Raw genomic sequence first — 18,548 nt, forward strand, 5'->3', positions numbered from 1 at the left:
GTTTATGGTAGAAAATATAAAATATAGGACGGTTCCCAGAGACACTATTGTTAACATTTTAGTGTATTTTCTGTTTAACAGTTCATTTTCTTCTATGTATATTTTCTCTGATGGGTGATCATAACACATGTGTGTGTGTGTACACAACACACATATACCTATATAAAACTTGTATTTTTAAACTTAATATTTATTGAGCACTTACTATGCTAAATACTAGGTAGAAATACAACAGTGAATTAGACAGACAGACACCACATTTATGGAACAGACTTTGCAAAAGTAAAATAAAGCCTGTATAATATTTGTGTGGGATATGGCATAGTTTACTTAGGCATTATCCTCCTGTTAGAATTAATCTGTGTTCATTTCCTTTTCCTTTTTTGCTCCTAGAAAAAAGACTGTAGGCAACATAATTATACAGAAAGCTTTCTCTTTATTTTGGTTTATTATCTTAACCTTCTTTTCTATAAATGGAAGTACTGGGTCAGAGAGTAAGACCATAGGATGCCTGATATGTATTTCTAAATGAGATTTTAAAAGGACTGTGACTAATGGAACAAAACTATGACAGTGAATACCATATTCTTGCCACCATTGAATAATATCATTAAAAGACAGTTGCTTGTTTTCATAAACATGAGTTTTTCCCGTTACCTTATTTGAGGCAAGAAGTTTAAATAATGGTTACGATACTGGCTAAAGTAATAACATATGTCCATTGTAGAAAATTCAGAAAATGTAAAATCGTTTATCATTTAGAAATAATAAACTATGATTTGCTCTTTGTAATTAAATTGATATAAATTATTTAATGTGTTCTGCCTTTATGGTGTGCATTCCGTGAGGGCAGGTACTGTGTCTCCCATAAATTGCTGAATCCTCATATCTGCCACATAGTTAACACTCAGTAAATCGTTTTTGGATGAATAAAGGAGCCACAGAAATATTTTAGTATATTACCATCCAGTCTTTTTCTTTTCTTTTACCTCTATAAATATAGATGACATTTTCCTAACTCATTAAATAATTTTAAATATTTTTAATAGTTTTGTAACTACATCATACAGATGTCCCTGTTGGAAGTGCACAGTTTTTGCTTGAAATATATTCTTGACATTTCTGAATTGTTTTTCTAACAGAATGCTATCTCCATAGTTTAGCTGAATCTCTTTACTACACTCAGGTCAAACATTTCTTTTTACTCAATTTTTAGTAATTAACATAAGTATGCTTCAGCACCCTACCTTTTGCACATAAAATCACCAGCATTTGTTATATTGATCTTATATATTGAATTACATTTGACTAGATAATAATAGTAAAAAAGATTATTGCTAAGAATTTTTTCTGTGTGTGTTATTCTTACTTTATAACAATCAATGTTTCCTTAGAGTTATTAAATTCATTTGATTTTTTTTAAAAAAATCTCAAGTCAAATAAATATAGAAAGTGTTATTTCAAGACTTCAATGCTTAAAGCTTGAATATTGAAAAAGCTAAATAACTATCCCGTGTACTGAACTTTGGAGAAGGGAAATTTGATTTTGGAATGGGGATGTTCATATTTTCGTACTGAAATTTTATACTGTTTCTTGTATATAGAATGAGTTGTTTTTGTTATCCCAATTAGGATTGTAAAACAAGCTACAGTTACAGGTATTGATCGACTTTACGACCACAATCACTAGCCACGACTGCTCTGCGACTGGCAGCACAAACGTTGCCTAGCTGGGCGTACGACAGTGCGGACCAGCTTCTGGCAGCACTACCATCTCCGCATGCACCATTTGAGCTGTACATGTAAGCCTACTCAACTTAAGCCAAATCGTGTTATGACCGTTCCGCGGTCCTGACCATGGTCGTAAGTCGAGCACTACCTGTAGCTCTTGGATAACTTTGTGGATTATTTTCCACCTGACTTACACAGTTTTTGTAAGATATGTTCTATATGTTTTAATACTTTAAAGTGAATTTAACATTTTTTTTTCTTTAAACAGGTAATCAAAACTTTAGATCCCAAGTTAAATCCAGCATCAGCTGAAATAATGCTACTAAGAAAGCAGTTGGCAGAGAAAGAGAGACGAATTGAGATTCTGGAGGTAAAACTTCTGTGTTTACTCATCTCTTAATTATTTTGTAGAATCCTGGTAATTAACTGCTGTTCTATATTTGCCATTAATGATCAAGTTTTACAAGAAGTTTAAAATGTAATGTTTTCACACTCAGTGTGTTTATTACAAAGCATATCACTGACCAACCAATAGATGGACTGTGTATAGCTAATGTACCTTGTTTATAAGCAGTGTTATATCTCTCCCCGTCTGCAACAGACAATATATGGATATTCCTGACTTTCTAATGGAGTCCCACTATAACGTTCCTTTAAAATTTATGCAAATATGATTTCATCGAGGGGAAAAAAAACCCTGACCTTTACTATTTAAAAAAGATACTGTTTTGATTCAGTCAACTACATTTTTCTTATCTTCAGCCTGTTTCTCACCTGAACCTAAACAAACATTAATAGTGAAATTTCTGGGAGAAGAAAGTACTCACAAAATCCCAGTGAACTTCTGAACTAAAGTGGCAATCTTAGTTATTAATCATGCAAAATTTTATTAGTAATGGCATGCTTTTTTATTAATTTGCTGAGTCTTTAAATTTTAAAGATAATTTTGTGTTAGCAGTTATATTATTTTTATGAGCCTTAGATAAATATGTCACTATGAAATTATGTATTCTTAGATTTATAATGGAGCACATTCTGGTTTCCTTTGCAAAGTATTTTACAAAACTATATTTAATAGTGTAGTGAGATTTGATACTATTCCTGAAGTAAATATATACTTTCTTTTAATAATATATGCATAATTGCAGAGCCATGTTGAATTCTACATACTGGTCTTGAGATTCTCATAAATGGTACTCAGTTTTTTTTCTTTTCCTTTTGAGATGGAGTCTTGCTCTGTCACTGAGGCTGGAGTGCAGTGGCACAATCTTGGCTCACTGCAACCTCCGCCTCCCGTATTCAAGCAGTTCTCTTCCCTCAGCCTCCCTAGTAGCTGGGATTACAGGTGCATTCCACCAAGCCCGTCTAATTTTTTTATTTTTTATTTTTAGTAGAAATGGGTTTTGCCATGTTGGCCAGGCTGGTCTGGAACTCCTGACTTCAAGTGATCTGCTCTTCTCAGTCTCCCAAAGCGCTGGGACTACAGTCATGAGCCACCACACCCAACTGTATTCAGTTTCTTTTTAAATCTAAGAATGTTATATTTCAAACGAATGCACTCTATTTATGTACCTTTTTCTTGGTTTTTGAGCAAGTAGGTATGAACTGTGGTAGAAATATTTTTATTTAAAGACTTAAAGACTTTAACACCCCCTCCTCCCTACATCCATAGTCCAATGCCATTCTCCCTACATCCATAGTGCAACACCATTCCCCCTGCATCCGTAGTCCAACACCATTCTCCCTACGTCCGTAGTCCAACACCATTCTCCCTACGTCCGTAGTCCAACGCCATTCTCCCTGCGTCCGTAGTCCAACGCCATTCTCCCTACGTCTGTAGTCCAACGCCATTCTCCCTGCGTCCGTAGTGCAACGCCATTCTCCCTGCGTCCGTAGTGCAACGCCATTCTCCCTGCGTCCGTAGTCCAACGCCATTCTCTCTGCGTCCGTAGTCCAACGCCATTCTCCCTGCGTCCGTAATCCAACGCCATTCTCCCTGCATCCGTAGTGCAACGCCATTCTCCCTGCATCCGTAATCCAACGCCATTCTCCCTGCATCCGTAGTGCAACGCCATTCTCCCTGCATCCGTAGTGCAATGCCATTCTCCCTGCATCCGTAATCCAACGCCATTCTCCCTGCATCCGTAGTGCAACGCCATTCTCCCTGCATCCATAATCCAACGCCATTCTCCCTGCATCCGTAGTGCAACACCATTCTCCCTGCATCCGTAGTGCAACGCCATTCTCCCTGCATCCGTAGTGCAACGCCATTCTCCCTGCATCCGTAGTGCAACGCCATTCTCCCTGCATCCGTAGTCCAACGCCATTCTCTCTGCGTCCGTAGTCCAACGCCATTCTCTCTGCGTCCGTAGTCCAACGCCATTCTCCCTGCGTCCGTAGTCCAACGCCATTCTCCCTGCGTCCGTAGTGCAACGCCATTCTCCCTGCATCTGTAGTACAACGCCATTCTCTCTGTATCTGTAGTACAACGCCATTCTCTCTGTATCTGTAGTACAACGCCATTCTCTCTGTATCTGTAGTACAACGCCATTCTCTCTGTATCTGTAGTACAACGCCATTCTCTCTGCATCTGTAGTGCAATACCAACCCCACGTGTCCTTACTATCAGTGCTTGTTCAGGCTATGTTGTGTGTTCTCAAAAGCACTGGGTAGGCAGATCTGTCTGAAGAAATGCTATTAATTCTTCAAGTTCCAAGTCAAATATCTCTTTCTTTTTTAAACTTTCCCTCTATTGCTTAGGGAAAGGTAGTAGTCTCTCCATAGTGAGTCCATGTACTTTGAACTCATAATTTGTTCCACAACAGCATTGGTGTTCCTTTTGGTACATGTGGATGTGTCTTGATGACAAAGACTGTATATTTTATCCCTGTACCCCTAACATTAAATATTTCATAAATCAGAAGCCAGGGTTGCAGTATTATTAGTAACTTCTTATCTTAAAATTGTTACTTCTCCTCTCTGGTTGCCATCATCTCATCTATAAGATGATGAGACTGGGACTGGATAATCACTGAAATCTTAAATTCCTCTGTTTACGTCCCAGTGAAAGTCCATGAGAATATACACCATTGTTGTTGTTTGAAATGTACATCCCCAACAGATACGCTGATAAAATAGTCTATCTAACCATAAGACTGAGGAAAAGTGTAGGTTAAGTCACAGTACATGGGTGTTTAATTTGTGTGTATTCATCTGGACATACACTGCAAAAAGACAAAAGGAGAAATGTAAGCAGCAGAGGCTGTTCTAGCTGCCATCCCTCTTGGGAATTATGTGCCTGGAGTGGGTGTGAGTCTGAAGAAGACCGTCACTTCTCTTTTGGGCTTGGGTCTTATATACTTTTTCATGAGCATACTATGTATCAAGATTATAGTATTTATATAAACCAAACTGTGGTACTCAGCAGAATTACAAAATAAGCTGTATTTGAGTAATTAAGAAAAGCACATCAGCCTCTGTGATGGCATATAAATATGGCTATGGAATCTAGTACACAGGCCACCAACTATTAAGAGAGAAATTTGTATTAATTTTTATTTGTATTAAGCTTTATAGGCAACTTAAAAAGATTTTTCTAGGTATCTTTGGCTACATCCTCTTTCTCCTTAGCTTTGACTCATCCACAGGTGCAGCTCTGTTTTGTTTACCTAAGCCAGTTGTTACTTTTTTCTCTAGATATGGTGGGCAGTAGTCTAGAAATCTCTAGTTGTGTATGTGTGTATTTAAATGACTCTCTTCTACCAGTAAGTTTCTTGAAATAAAGGTTTGTTAGCTACAAATCTTATTCTTTCCTAAAGGTGTTGTGCATGCATTTGTGCATGATTCAGTTTACATTTGACTATGTCGTGTGCATCGCAAATGCACTCTTTAGATTCTCTCAATAATGAACATAGTGAAGAAATTACTCTGTTTTTAGTAATTTGGAGTAATTTCTGGGATTTTAATTGTCCTCGTATCTTTTTTCAGAGTGAATGTAAAGTAGCAAAATTCCGTGATTATGAAGAAAAACTCATTGTTTCTGCCTGGTATAATAAGGTGAGCAGAGGTTCAACTAATGATTGAATGAGAGCAGTATTTATCAAACTTTTTGACCAAGTACAACATAAGGAAATATATTTTATTTTATACCACAAACCAAGACATAGCATGTTTATGTATATGACTGAAACAAGTTACCTTGTGTATTGCACTCAGATATTTTGTTACATTCTTTCTTAGTGTTGATTCTAATCTACTAAATTGATTTTGTGACTCATCAGCCTTTAGCTGATACATACGAAGCATAGGTGAAATAATTCATAAGCATTTTTAAATTTAAAAGAAACATTCAATCTGTGCCCATAAAGGGTTTCTGAAGAAATATGAAGATCTGCGTAATAGAAAATTAAGTGCTTCGAGTACTCAGTGTTTATGTTAACGTCCTCTACAGCCTCAGTGTGTCCTTTACTGTATTTGTTATGTTATTTTTTTATCCAGGCGATACTCTTCATAATTGTCTCTTTGTCCTACCAAGGAGAAAATAGGATAGTTTGAAATGTGTTTTATTTTGTCATTGGTAGTATAGTGGGATATTTTCAAGAGCAGCATTTCGTGATGTATATGGTTCTTTTGGGTTATTCTAATCAGCCAGATTAGGTAATAACTTAGCTGTTACCTACTTTTATCTGTTCTTATTTACATAAAGGCATATCACTTTATAAAAGTCCCATGTGTGAATGCTGTGCTCTACCAGAAAGCACTAGTCATTCTTCCTGAGATATGACTCATGCTTTCATGACATCATGCTTTTTATCCGACCTCTTTCTTCTGTTGGGTAAAATGTGGCTTAAAGGGCTCTGAAGAAAATTATGTGTGAAATATTCTCAGAATTTTCTTCTTTTTTTTTTTTTTCCTCAGAATTTTCTTGAGTCAGTTATCCTAGTTGAGATCAGGGACCATGTATCATTCATTTGTTCCTCCGTGACCTCTTGATACATGAATCAGTGAAGATATTGTAGCCAAGTAGTCCATGATTGATTCATTTTTTTCAACCTATATTTGTTGAGCATCTATTATCCATGTGCTGTACTAGTTACTAGTGATGCTAAGTTCAGTAAAATTGTATTTTGTTATGTGGCCTAGTAAGAGAGTAATGACTTCCAAGAAATCCAACAGCCAAAATATGGTAATTTGTCAGATATCAGTATCTAGATAGACTATAGTACATTTAAACTATACTGGTGGTTCTCAAGCATTAACATGCATCAGAAGACTTGTTAAAACACAAATTGCTAGATGCACTGGCAGAGCTTCTGATTCAGTAGGTCTGAGTAAGGCCCCTAAAAAAAATTTGTTTTATTGTTGGCAAATTCCCAGTGATGCTAATCTTGTTAATCCAAGGGCCACACTTCAAGAACCATTGATCTAAGCCATTCTATTATGACAGGTTTGCTCATAGGTAGTAGAATGATGGCCCAAACAAAAAAGTTGGTATAATTAAATCTAATTCCAGGCCATTATTTTAAGCTACTATTTTTAATGATTTTAAGTTTAGTGGATTCAATAGAGAAATTGGATTTTGTGCCTTCTTACTAGCATTACCATTTCACAGGTAAATCAGCTTCTGAACCCTTATTTTCCACTATAAAAATGAGGAAAGCCTTAGCTTTATAGGTTAGTTTTAAGGATTAAATGTATTTATGTGAAAAGCACTTGGCAAACTCTATTTATTCACGTTAAATAAAAAATGTTATCTATTTCTTTCTTCAGAGTCTAGCATTCCAGAAACTGGGGATGGAATCTAGACTTGTGAGCGGCGGTGGTACCTGCAATGACACTGGTGCCTGCACTCCTGCACGGTCTTTCTTAGCACAGCAACGGCACATCACCAACACCAGAAGAAATCTCTCTGTTAAAGTTCCTGCTACAACATCTGATTAAACTGCAAAACAAAAGAACAAAAAACCATAAATAGAAGTGCCCTTAAAATATTTTGTACCTTTCAACTAACCACCAGATTGAAAAAGAAGTTTATGATGCTGGATATCGGGTATTTAAAATCCACATACATCAAATTAATTTTGCCAGTTGACTTCAAAAACAAAGTATAGAATTAGCTGTGTCTCTGGGGGAGCACCGTTGAATAATTGGAGACGTAATTATACACACATTTCAAACATTTGTCTTTCGAGAGTATTAAAATTTCAAATTAACTTTGTATATTTTAGTTAAATGTTTTCAGCTGTACTAGTAACAATTAATTTTCAATAGATATTGAGTCATATTTAATCTTAAAATGTTATCTAGATTTGTTTTATCTTTTTTGGGGGGGTTCATATAAAACCAGTCTTGAAGCAGGCACATGGTGAACTATGCAAGGGTGATTTCTTTGACTTACTATGCACAAGGCTTTACTTCTGTCCCCTGATTCTTCCACTGAGTGTGTACCTATCTCTACCTTGTCATGTCATGGAAGATATAACATTTGGAAGATTTGACAACTGAAATGACTTTGGAATAATAAAATTGATTAATTGGAAATTTTACATATTCTGAGAAGCTCATAGTTCTTATTTGTACCTATGGTAAGTAAGGGCTTTTGGGCACCATGATTAAAATGTTAAGCATAGGAAATAAACTGAGATTTGTAATAGAGGACTTTCTGATGGAAAGCAAGCAAAAGTGTGAACACCTTTTGTGAAATGTCTACATACTTTTTAAGGTAATAAATGAGGATTTCAGTTATTGCTTTTAAACATAAAATTATAGTTAGCTTCTGCTGAAAATTGTATCATAATAATTTTGCTTCATTGAAAAGAAATGTTGCAGTGATAAAACAAGGTAGGATCAGTTTGATTTTGTTTACTTATTAAGGAATTTATCTTGGGATCAGCTTGTGGTATTCAGTTCATTTTGGCCCAAAGCTCTTATTTTGAAAGGTGTTACTTTTGAACTTTTGGGGTCATTTTTTAAAGTTACCACTTTTGAATTTTAGTTGTGATGAATATGTGCTGCTCTATATCATAGCCATGAGCCATATATGACTATTTAAATTTAATTAATTGAAATTATAAACTCAGTTTCTTGGTTGCACCAGCTGCATTTCAGATGCTTAGTAGCCACATGTGGCTAGTGGTTACTGTATTGGACAGGGCAGCTATAGAATACTTCCATCATTGCAGAAAGTTCTATTGGACAGCACCATAATAAATCTTTTCATAGTAACTTAGAAATACTATTTGATATTAGATGTTAGATCAAAAAAAATTGTTAGGACGATTTCTGATATAAAAAGGAGTTGAATTGTAATGTAATTAGCATCTTACATTCCATACAGTTGAATACCTTATGTTGTGACAACATAGTTAATCATTTCAGTGCTGTTCAACACACGAACCTATCAGCAATGTGTCTCGACCAGGGGTCAGCAAACTTTCTGTGAATGGACAAAGAGTAAATATTTTAGTAGATGTCTTAGTCTTTGTGGGCTACATGATCTTTGTTGCAATTACTCAACTCTACCATTATAGAGTTAAAGCAGCCATACACAGTATGTAAACAAAATGGGCATGATTGTGTTTCAGTAAAACTTTATTTACAAAGACAGGTGGTAGGCCAGATTTGGCTTGCATGCTGTAGAGCTGTGGTCTAAATTTTATTCTTAGCTTTTCTTTGCAATACAGTGTATTGTTCCATTTACAGTATTATTCTTTTTTAGCTACCTGGTTTTTAGATTCTTGCCTGGTAACTTTTTACTGAAAATACAAAAATTTCATACTGCATTTGCATCTCTGAGATTAAGGAGCACCTGTCAGGATATTTTATTCTATCAGGGTTACTTCTGTTGACTACCTCTTAGATTTTGATACAATTATATTGTGGGGTTTCATTTTCGTATATTCTTGTAGTGTCTGCTTGCCTGTGACTTCCGGTAAAATAAAATAAGCCTTTGAAAATATTTTAGCATGGTATTTAACATTTTCTAAATATTATGGCATTTTGGCATATTTTAGTCAGTGAAGACATCTGCCCTTTTGGTGTTTCTACTTGCTTATGATTGAAATTTTAGAAGCCTTTAAAAGCTCCCCTTTAATGGAATTTATTGTAAAACATTAACTTTAACAAATTAGTGTTTTCACAGATTGGTTGCTTATAAATTTCAACTATTATACTTGGAATTTCTAAATCATGCAATTTCTGAATAAGGACATTAAGGCTAGATACACTTTTCTTAATAGAGAAAAAGCAAATTTTCTGATTTATCACTTTTCTAGTTGATAAGTAGAATTAAAATATTTCATATGTAAGTATTTATATAAGACTAATGTAATTTAAAGTTCTGTATTATTGTGATTAATCATACAGAAATTCAGGAACTGATCAGAAGTGAGATTCTTTTCCACATCTGGTTAATGTAGTGAGTTGACACCCTGTGGGTGGTAAAGCATTATAAATATTTCATCATGAACCATGATTTATACACATCTGTGTTATAAGGGAGGCTTGAGTACATATACCAATGAAGAGATATTCAGCATTTGTCTATTTGTTAAGGAATTAAATGTCCTAGTGATTATAAAGTAAAACTACAGACCAGTTTGGAAATGATTGTCAATGTTCAGCATTTGCTCTAAGATTGAAATTCCTTTCTTTTTAAGGATAACGGTGTGTACATATGGCAGTGATGTCTATATTGAGATTAACTTACGTATTGAGAAAAATTTGAAGTTTATTTTTTCAATGAATAAGGCTGTCACACAATTTAGTATAGATTAATGATGTTGTTTTTAGAAATATTAAACTGAGTATTCCTCATTATGTCATCATTTCCGATAGAGTGCTAATTTGAATGTTAGATAATGTTTCTACATCTATACCTATTTCTTTCTAGGGGTACATCTGACCCTGGGGCTTGGGGGTGGCTTTTAGGCCACAATAGTGTCTGTGTTAGGTTCTCTAAATGTTTATTTAATGAGATACATTCCTCTGTAAAAATGTGTGTATATGAATGTATGCATACATTCTTATTGTGCACTCGTGCATTGTGAAGAAGTAGTTTGGAAATTTGTAAAGCACAATCTATAGAAGAAAATAGTGTGGAGTTATTAAATGATGCAGCACAAATGTAATGTTTAGTTTATAAAAGGTCCTTTCTATTTTCTATGACAAAGACTTTGACACTGGAAACATAGAACCAATATTTGATTTATTTTTGTAAGTATTTAGGATATTATTTTAAATAAATGATTGTCCATTATCAATATAATAGTTGTGAAATGATTTAAGTAAATAAACTTTATGCTTCTGTGTGTTGATTTTGATGGGTTTTACTGGGCATAGATCCATGTTTGTTTGCTGCATTGTAATAGAGGACTGAAAATATTTAGGTTGGCAAAGAAAAAGTAATTGCATTAATTCTTCTAATTTTGTTCTTCCTTTAAATTTTGGGGGGAATGAAAAGATATATTAAATGATTTGGGGATATGTCTTTTATGTTTCCAATTTCACCTCTGGAACCTAGGCATCTTACATTAACATGGAATCAAAACATTCCTGGGGCCGGGCATGGTGGCTACGCCTGTAATCCTAGCACTTTGGGAGGCCGAGGAGGGCAGATCACTTGAGGCCAGGAGTTCAAGACCAGCCTGGTCAATATGGAAAAACCCCATCTCTACTAAATACAAAGTTTAGCTGGGTGAGAAGGTGCACACCTGTAGTCCCAGCTACTTGGGAGGCTGAGGCAGGAGAATCACCTGAACCTGGGAGGCAGAGGTTGCAGTGAGCTGCGATTGTGTCACTGAACTCCAGCCTGGGTGATAAGTGAGACTCTGTCTCAAAAAGAAAGAAAAAAGACATTCCTGGGTAATAATTTAGAGACTGCTATTTATCCCTCAATATCCAGTCTACCCCTCTTACTTTAGTGATAGAATCCCATATTTTAGCTTGTTACATTATCATATCATCCAGGAAAAAAAAAGAAAACCAAAACTGTGCTTCCCAGATTCCCGTATAACTAGGTGTGTTACAGCTTCTTTCTGATACCTAGCTTGAATGTACACAGTTCACATTCCTTTGAAGTCCCAGGAGATACGGAACTTTCAAGCTTCTCTCATTGTCTTTGGCTTTTGACACTTTGACTATCAAAAGATGGTCAATTGTGGATCCAGGTGTGGACTTCTTCAAATTTATCCTACTTGCAGTTTGTTGAGTTTGAATCTGCAGCTTAATGCTTCTCATTAAACTTGGGAATTTTTTGGCTATTATTTCTTGAAACATGCTTTCTTCCCCTTTCTAACCTTTTCTCTGGTACTCTCATTATGTACCTGTTTATACATGGTGTGCCACATGTCTCCAAGGCTCTGGCCATTTTTCTTCATTCCCTTTTGATTCTGTTCCTCAGAATAGATCATCTCATTGATTTATCTTCAAGTGTATTGATTCTCTGCCAGCTCAAATGTGCTGCTGAGTTCCTCCAGTGAATTTTTTATTTCAGTGATTGTACTTTTCAACTCTAGAATTTCTATTATTTGCTGCTTTTTATTTCTAACTCCTTATTGTGATATTCTATTCAGTGGAAAATCATTCTCATATTTAACTTAATCCTTTAGGCTCACAGAACATACTTAAAGCTTTTGTCTAGTAAATCCAATGCCTGGGCTTCCTCAGGTTTCCAGTAACTTTTATCCTGTGTATGCGCTGTTGTTTCTGTTTCTTCACATGATTCACGAATTTTTTATTGGAAATCTGGTCTTAAAAATAATATGTGGAAACTCTGGAAATCAGACCCCACTGCAGGGATTATTGTTACTATTGTTGCCTTTTGTTTAGAGACTTGAACTAATTCTGTAAAAATTCCATTCTTCATCCTGTGCAGCCACTGAATTCTGTGCTTTTTAAGTATAGTGTTCAGCTAATTTTGGACAGAGATTTCCTTAAATGTTTTGAACGGATAAGTCTCTCCGCCTTTCCCAAAGGGCTCTACAAATGTTTTGGGTTATACCTTTAACACTCCAGCAGGTAGTTTACAATTCTATCATAGCCTTAGTTTCCTGCTTACCCTCACAGTCAGCCAGAGATGAGAGATTAGGGTCATTCCAGGTCTTTTCCTGGGCATGCATGTAGCCCTCACATGTGCATGGCCTTCTAGATTCCTAGGCATATGTCAGAGCGTTAAAAGCCCCAGTGGGCATCTCTATTCTCAGTGTATCCTTTTAATTCTCTGTTAGCTCCAACTTGTATTGCTACCTTGGGTTACCTTAATGTTGCATAGTGGTCAGGTTTTTTTTTTTTTTTAAACAAATGTCCTGTAGTGTGGTTCACACAGAATGAGCTTTTAGTAAGGTAAAATAAAGACAAGTTCTGAGAATGGGGCTTTTCAAGGAACTGCCAGAGAGGTCACATAATGACAACTTTCTGGGAATGGGGCCTTTGGGGTGCTCTAAACCCACTCTGTTCCTTCCCTCCAGAGGCTGCTTGATCATTGGTATTCACAGCTACCATAATTGTGAGACTTGCTTTTAAGGATACTTGAGAGCTAGGGAGAGGAGATCCGGCATAGGGCAAGTTAAAACAGAGCTCCCTGTTCTTACTGAGAGCAGGTGTTCTTTTTTTAAACAAATCCTCAAGTTGTTGCAAGACTTTAATTTTCACTATTCTGGAAATGTTGAGTTTGCCCATTTTTGCTCATACTTCAGTGCTTTTATGGAATGGATTTTTGGAGCTCCTTAATTTACCATTTCAGAAGATCTCTCCACAAGTCAGATATTTGGAAGTAGGAGGGACCTTAATAATCAATATTTAAAGCCCACCTTTTCCAGAATGTGAAATTAAGGAATATAGAGGTAGAGGACTTGCTGCATAGCTACTGAAAATTTATGGCACACTGCAGCATTAATGTCACTTGGCTGCTTGCTCTCTCCTACCCCTCCCCCTCAACCCCCACTATACGTTCAACAAACATGTCCTGAATGTCCGCTATGCATGAAACATGTTAAGTACTGAATCCTTGTGAATAAGACACAGTCACCTCTGAAAAGCTCATTTTAATTGGGAGATTATATGGAAATAGGAAATAAAATCTTTTTAATTATATTCTCAGGGAATGGAGGAAGGAGCAACTGAGAGTCAAGAAAAATGTCATTAGAGAGTTAACATTTAAGCTGGCCTTTACAGGATGAATAGGAGTCTGTCAGGTATAATTGAACATTTCTTGCAGAAAAACTAGCTTGTATAAAGTCATGAAGACAATGAAGGATCTGGCCTATCCAGGGAAGTAATAGTTCAGTAGTTTGGCAGAAGTACTAAGAGATGTAATTCAAGAGGTGAGTAGATATCAGATCACAAAAATTACCGTATGTCCATCTAAGGAGCAGGTTCATACATATGGCTGTACAGGCCCTACATGAGGGGTGTCCAATATTTTGGCTTCCCTGGACCATGTTGGAAGAAGAAAAATTGTTTTGGGCCACGCATAAAATACACTAACATTAATGATAGCTGATGAGCTAAAAAAAAAAAAAAAAAAAAAAAAGCTTCCGAATTGCGTTGGGCCACACTCAAAGCCATCCTGGGCCACTTGTAGACTGTGGGCCGTGGGTTGGACAAACTTGCTCCACATGCTCCAACTCCAGAGGGCACCATTCACCTAGATTACAAGTGAATGGCAGCCTGGGCTTTTACAACATAGCAGCCGTACTGAAGAATCTGTAATTTATCCTGCAGGCAGCAGGGAGAATATCTTGTTCTGTGGACACAGTGAGGAAAAGATCAAATTGCCTGGGGGGAAAAAAAAACGTCTGGAAATAAGTTCTCTAGTTGCATAACTGGAAGTTTTCATGAAATAACCATACAACAATACTACCATAATTGATTATCCTGTTCCTTTGATCTCATGTTTTCAGGAGAAATACGATGCAGATGTCTCTGACAGCCGAGGGTAAGTTATGCTACAGTAACAATTCTGAAATTTTAGTTAATAACAAAATAGGTTTAGTTCTCACATCATGTGTTCATCTTGAATAAGCTGTGACTCTGCTTCATGTCTTTGTCACACTGGACATAGGCTGACAGACCCTTATCTAGAACACTGGTGGTCTGACGGCAGAGAAGAAGCATGCTGCACTATAGCCAGCTTTCAAGCACTTAGAAGTGGCTCGTGGAACTTTTGCTCTCATTTTATGGATTGAAGCCAATCACATGGCCATTTCTGAATTCATGAGGGTGGTTATACATAATCACCCCACAGGGAGGAGCACCACAAGGAGAGGCACCCCAGAGAGGGACAGTGGACTTTTGACCAGTCAATATACTCCACCACAACAGGTGTGATTCTATTTTTCAGATTAGGAAACAATTTCAGGAAAGTAAAGTAACCTGTTTAATTCACAAACAAAAGGTAATAAATGGCAAAAACCACGAATGGAATTCAGGCCAGCTTAGCTACAGAGATCTGACCTCCAGTTCATCTGACTCCTAGTGCTACCCTGCTGAGTCTTTTTAATGTTGTTTTGTGTGCATCAGAGCCCTGTAATGTCTTTAGATGTATTTTGGCAAAGAGAAGCCTCTGTTCGGACCCTAATTGTTATAACAGACATCATCAATGACAGTAAAAGTCTATGAAAGTGACCCTTAATTCCTTACCTATTTCAAAAGAAGAAAAGGTGCTTAGCTTTCCAGGGCAGAACAAACAGCTCGTGGTGAATACACAAAAACTGTATGACCCAAAAAGTACAAAATCTTTATCCAGGGCATCAGCCTGTTGGTGAGAAACAAGCATGGGGAAATGGGCTAGGTGGCCCCACTTCAGAAGGCCAGCTGGGACTGAAACGGTCAGGTAAGACAGGAGCCTGTGCTCCTTCACTGCATTGCTGAAAGCTTATAATAGAAGTTAGCATGAGGGCTGTGAAGTAGGTCATGGGGTAAGATGACAAGAACAGAGGCGTAATGGCAGAGATCTGACTTCTGGTAATGGGTCCCACCTAGCCCCAACCCACAATGATTCCACATCCAATGATGTTGTTCGTTAATTCGCTATTAAACTCTACCACATTACAAACATTGTTCTTAACACTGTGGACTCAGAATTGAACAAGACAGATACTGCTCCTGCCCTCAGGGAGTGTAGTGTATTAACTATTGCTATGTGAAAATGCACCTCAAACCTCAGTGGCTTAAAACAATATAACTATGTATTTAACTCACAAATCTCAGGTTGGAAATTTAGGCTGGCTCAGGCAGTTCTTGTCTGGGCTCATATATGCATGTGCATTTAGCTTCCAGATTTGTATGGCTCCAGCTCATCTCAGGTCATTATGCACAGCTCTGGGGACTGGTCACTATCAGCTGGGGCAAGTGATGTCAGTGATGAAGCCACATGTTTCTCATCATGCAGCAGAGTAAAGTGGGCTCATTTAAATGATGGCAGGAGAGTCCCACAAGAGCAAGCAGAAGCACACACAGTCTCTTTAGCCCTGGGGTCAGCCAGGAAAGTCATTTCACCACCAGGCCAGCCCCAAGTAAAGGAGACTGTGAGTAGATGCTAGCTCATGAGGAGAGGAGTTGTAAAGTCACATTTCAAGGGGTATAGATACAAGGAAGGGAATTATCGTAGCCTCTTTTTACAGGTAAATATAACTCTCAGCCAGTCTTAAGTTCCATGAAAAATACAACAGGGTAGAGAGACTTCTGTTTCATGCTGTGACAGTAAGTGGACTGAACTAGCCCTTCGACCACAAGAAAAACCAAGGAAGTGGACAAGGTAAATAAACTTTTCAGATATTGGAAAACTGAAAGTGCAGGACTGTGCTTCCCAACAGAGAGGAACAAATGAAGTGAGCTCTACAATATCTGGCTTTCTCCCTGGAGGGATTTACTAGACTCCATTTCAAGAAGCAGGAAAACAATCAGAACACAGTAGTCTTGGTAAGATGAGAAAATAGATTGGAGTTTGGGATGACTGACATGGCTAGAATTTATAGACTAGAGAAATGTGGAAGCAACAGCAAGAAAGAGCTCCAGATATCTTGAAAGAGATCAGCTGAATACCAACCTCTGCATGTGTAGAGTAAGACTCCATGAGGCTGGGCAAAGGACACCTACCAGGAAGAAAACACCTACCAGAGAGCTATAAGCTTAATGATTGTCATAGCTTTTTAAAAATTACTTTCTATTATTTTACTTTAAGTTCTGGGATACATGTGCAGAACTTGCAGGTTTGTTACATAGGTATACATGCACCATGGTGGTTTGCTGCACCTACCAACCCATCATCTACATTAGGCATTTCTCCTAATGCTATCTCTCCCCTAGCTCTCCCACCCCACAAAAAGCCATGATGTGTGATGTTCCCCTCCCTGTGTCCATATGTTCTCATTGTTCAACTCCCACTTATGAGCGAGAACATGAGGTGTTTGATTTTCTGTTCCTGTGTTAGTTTGCTGAGAATGATGGTTTCCAGCTTCATCCACGTCCTTGTAAAGGACATGACATTGTTTTTTATGGCTGCGTGGTATCCCATGGTGTATATGTGCCACATTTTCTTTATCCAGTCTATCATTGATGGGCATTTGGGTTGGTTCCAAGTCTTTGCTATTGTAAATAGTGCTGCAGTAAACATACAGGTGCATGTGTCTTTATAGTAGAGTGATTTATAATCCTTTGGGTATTTACCCTGTAATAGGATTGCTGGGTCAAATGGTATTTCTAATTCTAGATCCTTGAGGAATCTCCACAGTGTCTTCCACAGTGGTTGAACTAAGTTACACTCCCACCATCAGTGTAAAAGTGTTCCTATTTCTCCACATCCTTAATAGCATCTATTGTTTCCTGACTTTTTGATGATCACCTTTCTAACTGGCGTGAGATGATATCTTGTTGTTTTGATTTTTATTCCTCTAATGACAGGTGATGATGAGCTTTATATCATATGTTTGTTGGCCACATAAACGTCTTCTTTTGAGAAGTGTCTGTTCATATCCTTTGCCCACTTTTTGATGGGGTTGTTTGGTTTTTTAAAAACCTTATACAAAAATTAACTCAAGATGGATTAAAGACTTAAACATAAAACTAAAACCATAAAAACCCTAGAAGAAAACCTAGGCAATACCATTCAGAACATAGGAATGGGCAAAGATTTCATGACTAACACACCAAAAGCAGTGGCAACAAAAGCCAAAATTGACAAATGGGATTTAATTAAACTAAAGCGCTTCTGCATAGCAAAAGAAACTATCAGTGGAGTGAACAGGCAACCTACAAAATGGGAGACAATTTTTGCAATCTATCCATCTGACAAAGGGCTAATACCCAGAATCAACAAGGAACGTAAACAAATTTACAAGATTGCCATAGCTTTTACAGGGTTGGAATTAGCTATATTTATTTAGAGTGGAGAGACCACATTGAATACCTCAGGCAATCAATACAGACTCCAGAAAAATTACTCTTTAGGAGGCCTAGAATGAAGGCTGCTTCAGATCCACTCTAACAAGCTTTAAAATGAGCTTCAAAAGGATTAAGATGTCCTACCGGTAAACTAACTGCCTATCAAAATAAAACTTAATACTCTTTAAAGAAAGACAATGTAAACATTCAACAATGAAAAACGTATATAATAATTGCTAGACGTGAAGCAGTGGAAATATGTGACCTATAACAAGGAAGGAAACTCAGTTAACAAACACAGACACAAACAACAGACAAGCACTTTTAAATGGATAATATATTAAAAGATCTAAAGAAAAATAACAGAGAAATAGAAACTATATATATATATATATTTTTTTTTTTTTTGAGACGGAGTTTCGCACTTGTTACCCAGG

At 37.0% G+C, this 18,548-nt stretch overlaps 1 protein-coding gene across 1 annotated transcript in view; it reads left to right on the plus strand.

The window, feature by feature from the left end:
• HOOK1 (hook microtubule tethering protein 1) overlaps positions 1–11,039 on the plus strand; it is a 68,721-nt gene extending 57,682 nt beyond the window's left edge. The window contains exons 20-22 of the mRNA XM_010348363.3: positions 2,000–2,101; positions 5,719–5,787; positions 7,501–11,039. Of these exons, the coding sequence (XP_010346665.2) occupies positions 2,000–2,101; positions 5,719–5,787; positions 7,501–7,671 (342 nt within the window). The 3' untranslated portion in view covers positions 7,672–11,039. The remainder of the gene's footprint in view (positions 1–1,999; positions 2,102–5,718; positions 5,788–7,500) is intronic.
• The last annotated feature ends 7,509 nt before the right edge of the window (positions 11,040–18,548 follow it).

The sequence above is a fragment of the Saimiri boliviensis genome, chromosome 11 (genome assembly GCF_048565385.1).
Source record: "Saimiri boliviensis isolate mSaiBol1 chromosome 11, mSaiBol1.pri, whole genome shotgun sequence".
Taxonomy (NCBI): domain Eukaryota; kingdom Metazoa; phylum Chordata; class Mammalia; order Primates; family Cebidae; genus Saimiri; species Saimiri boliviensis.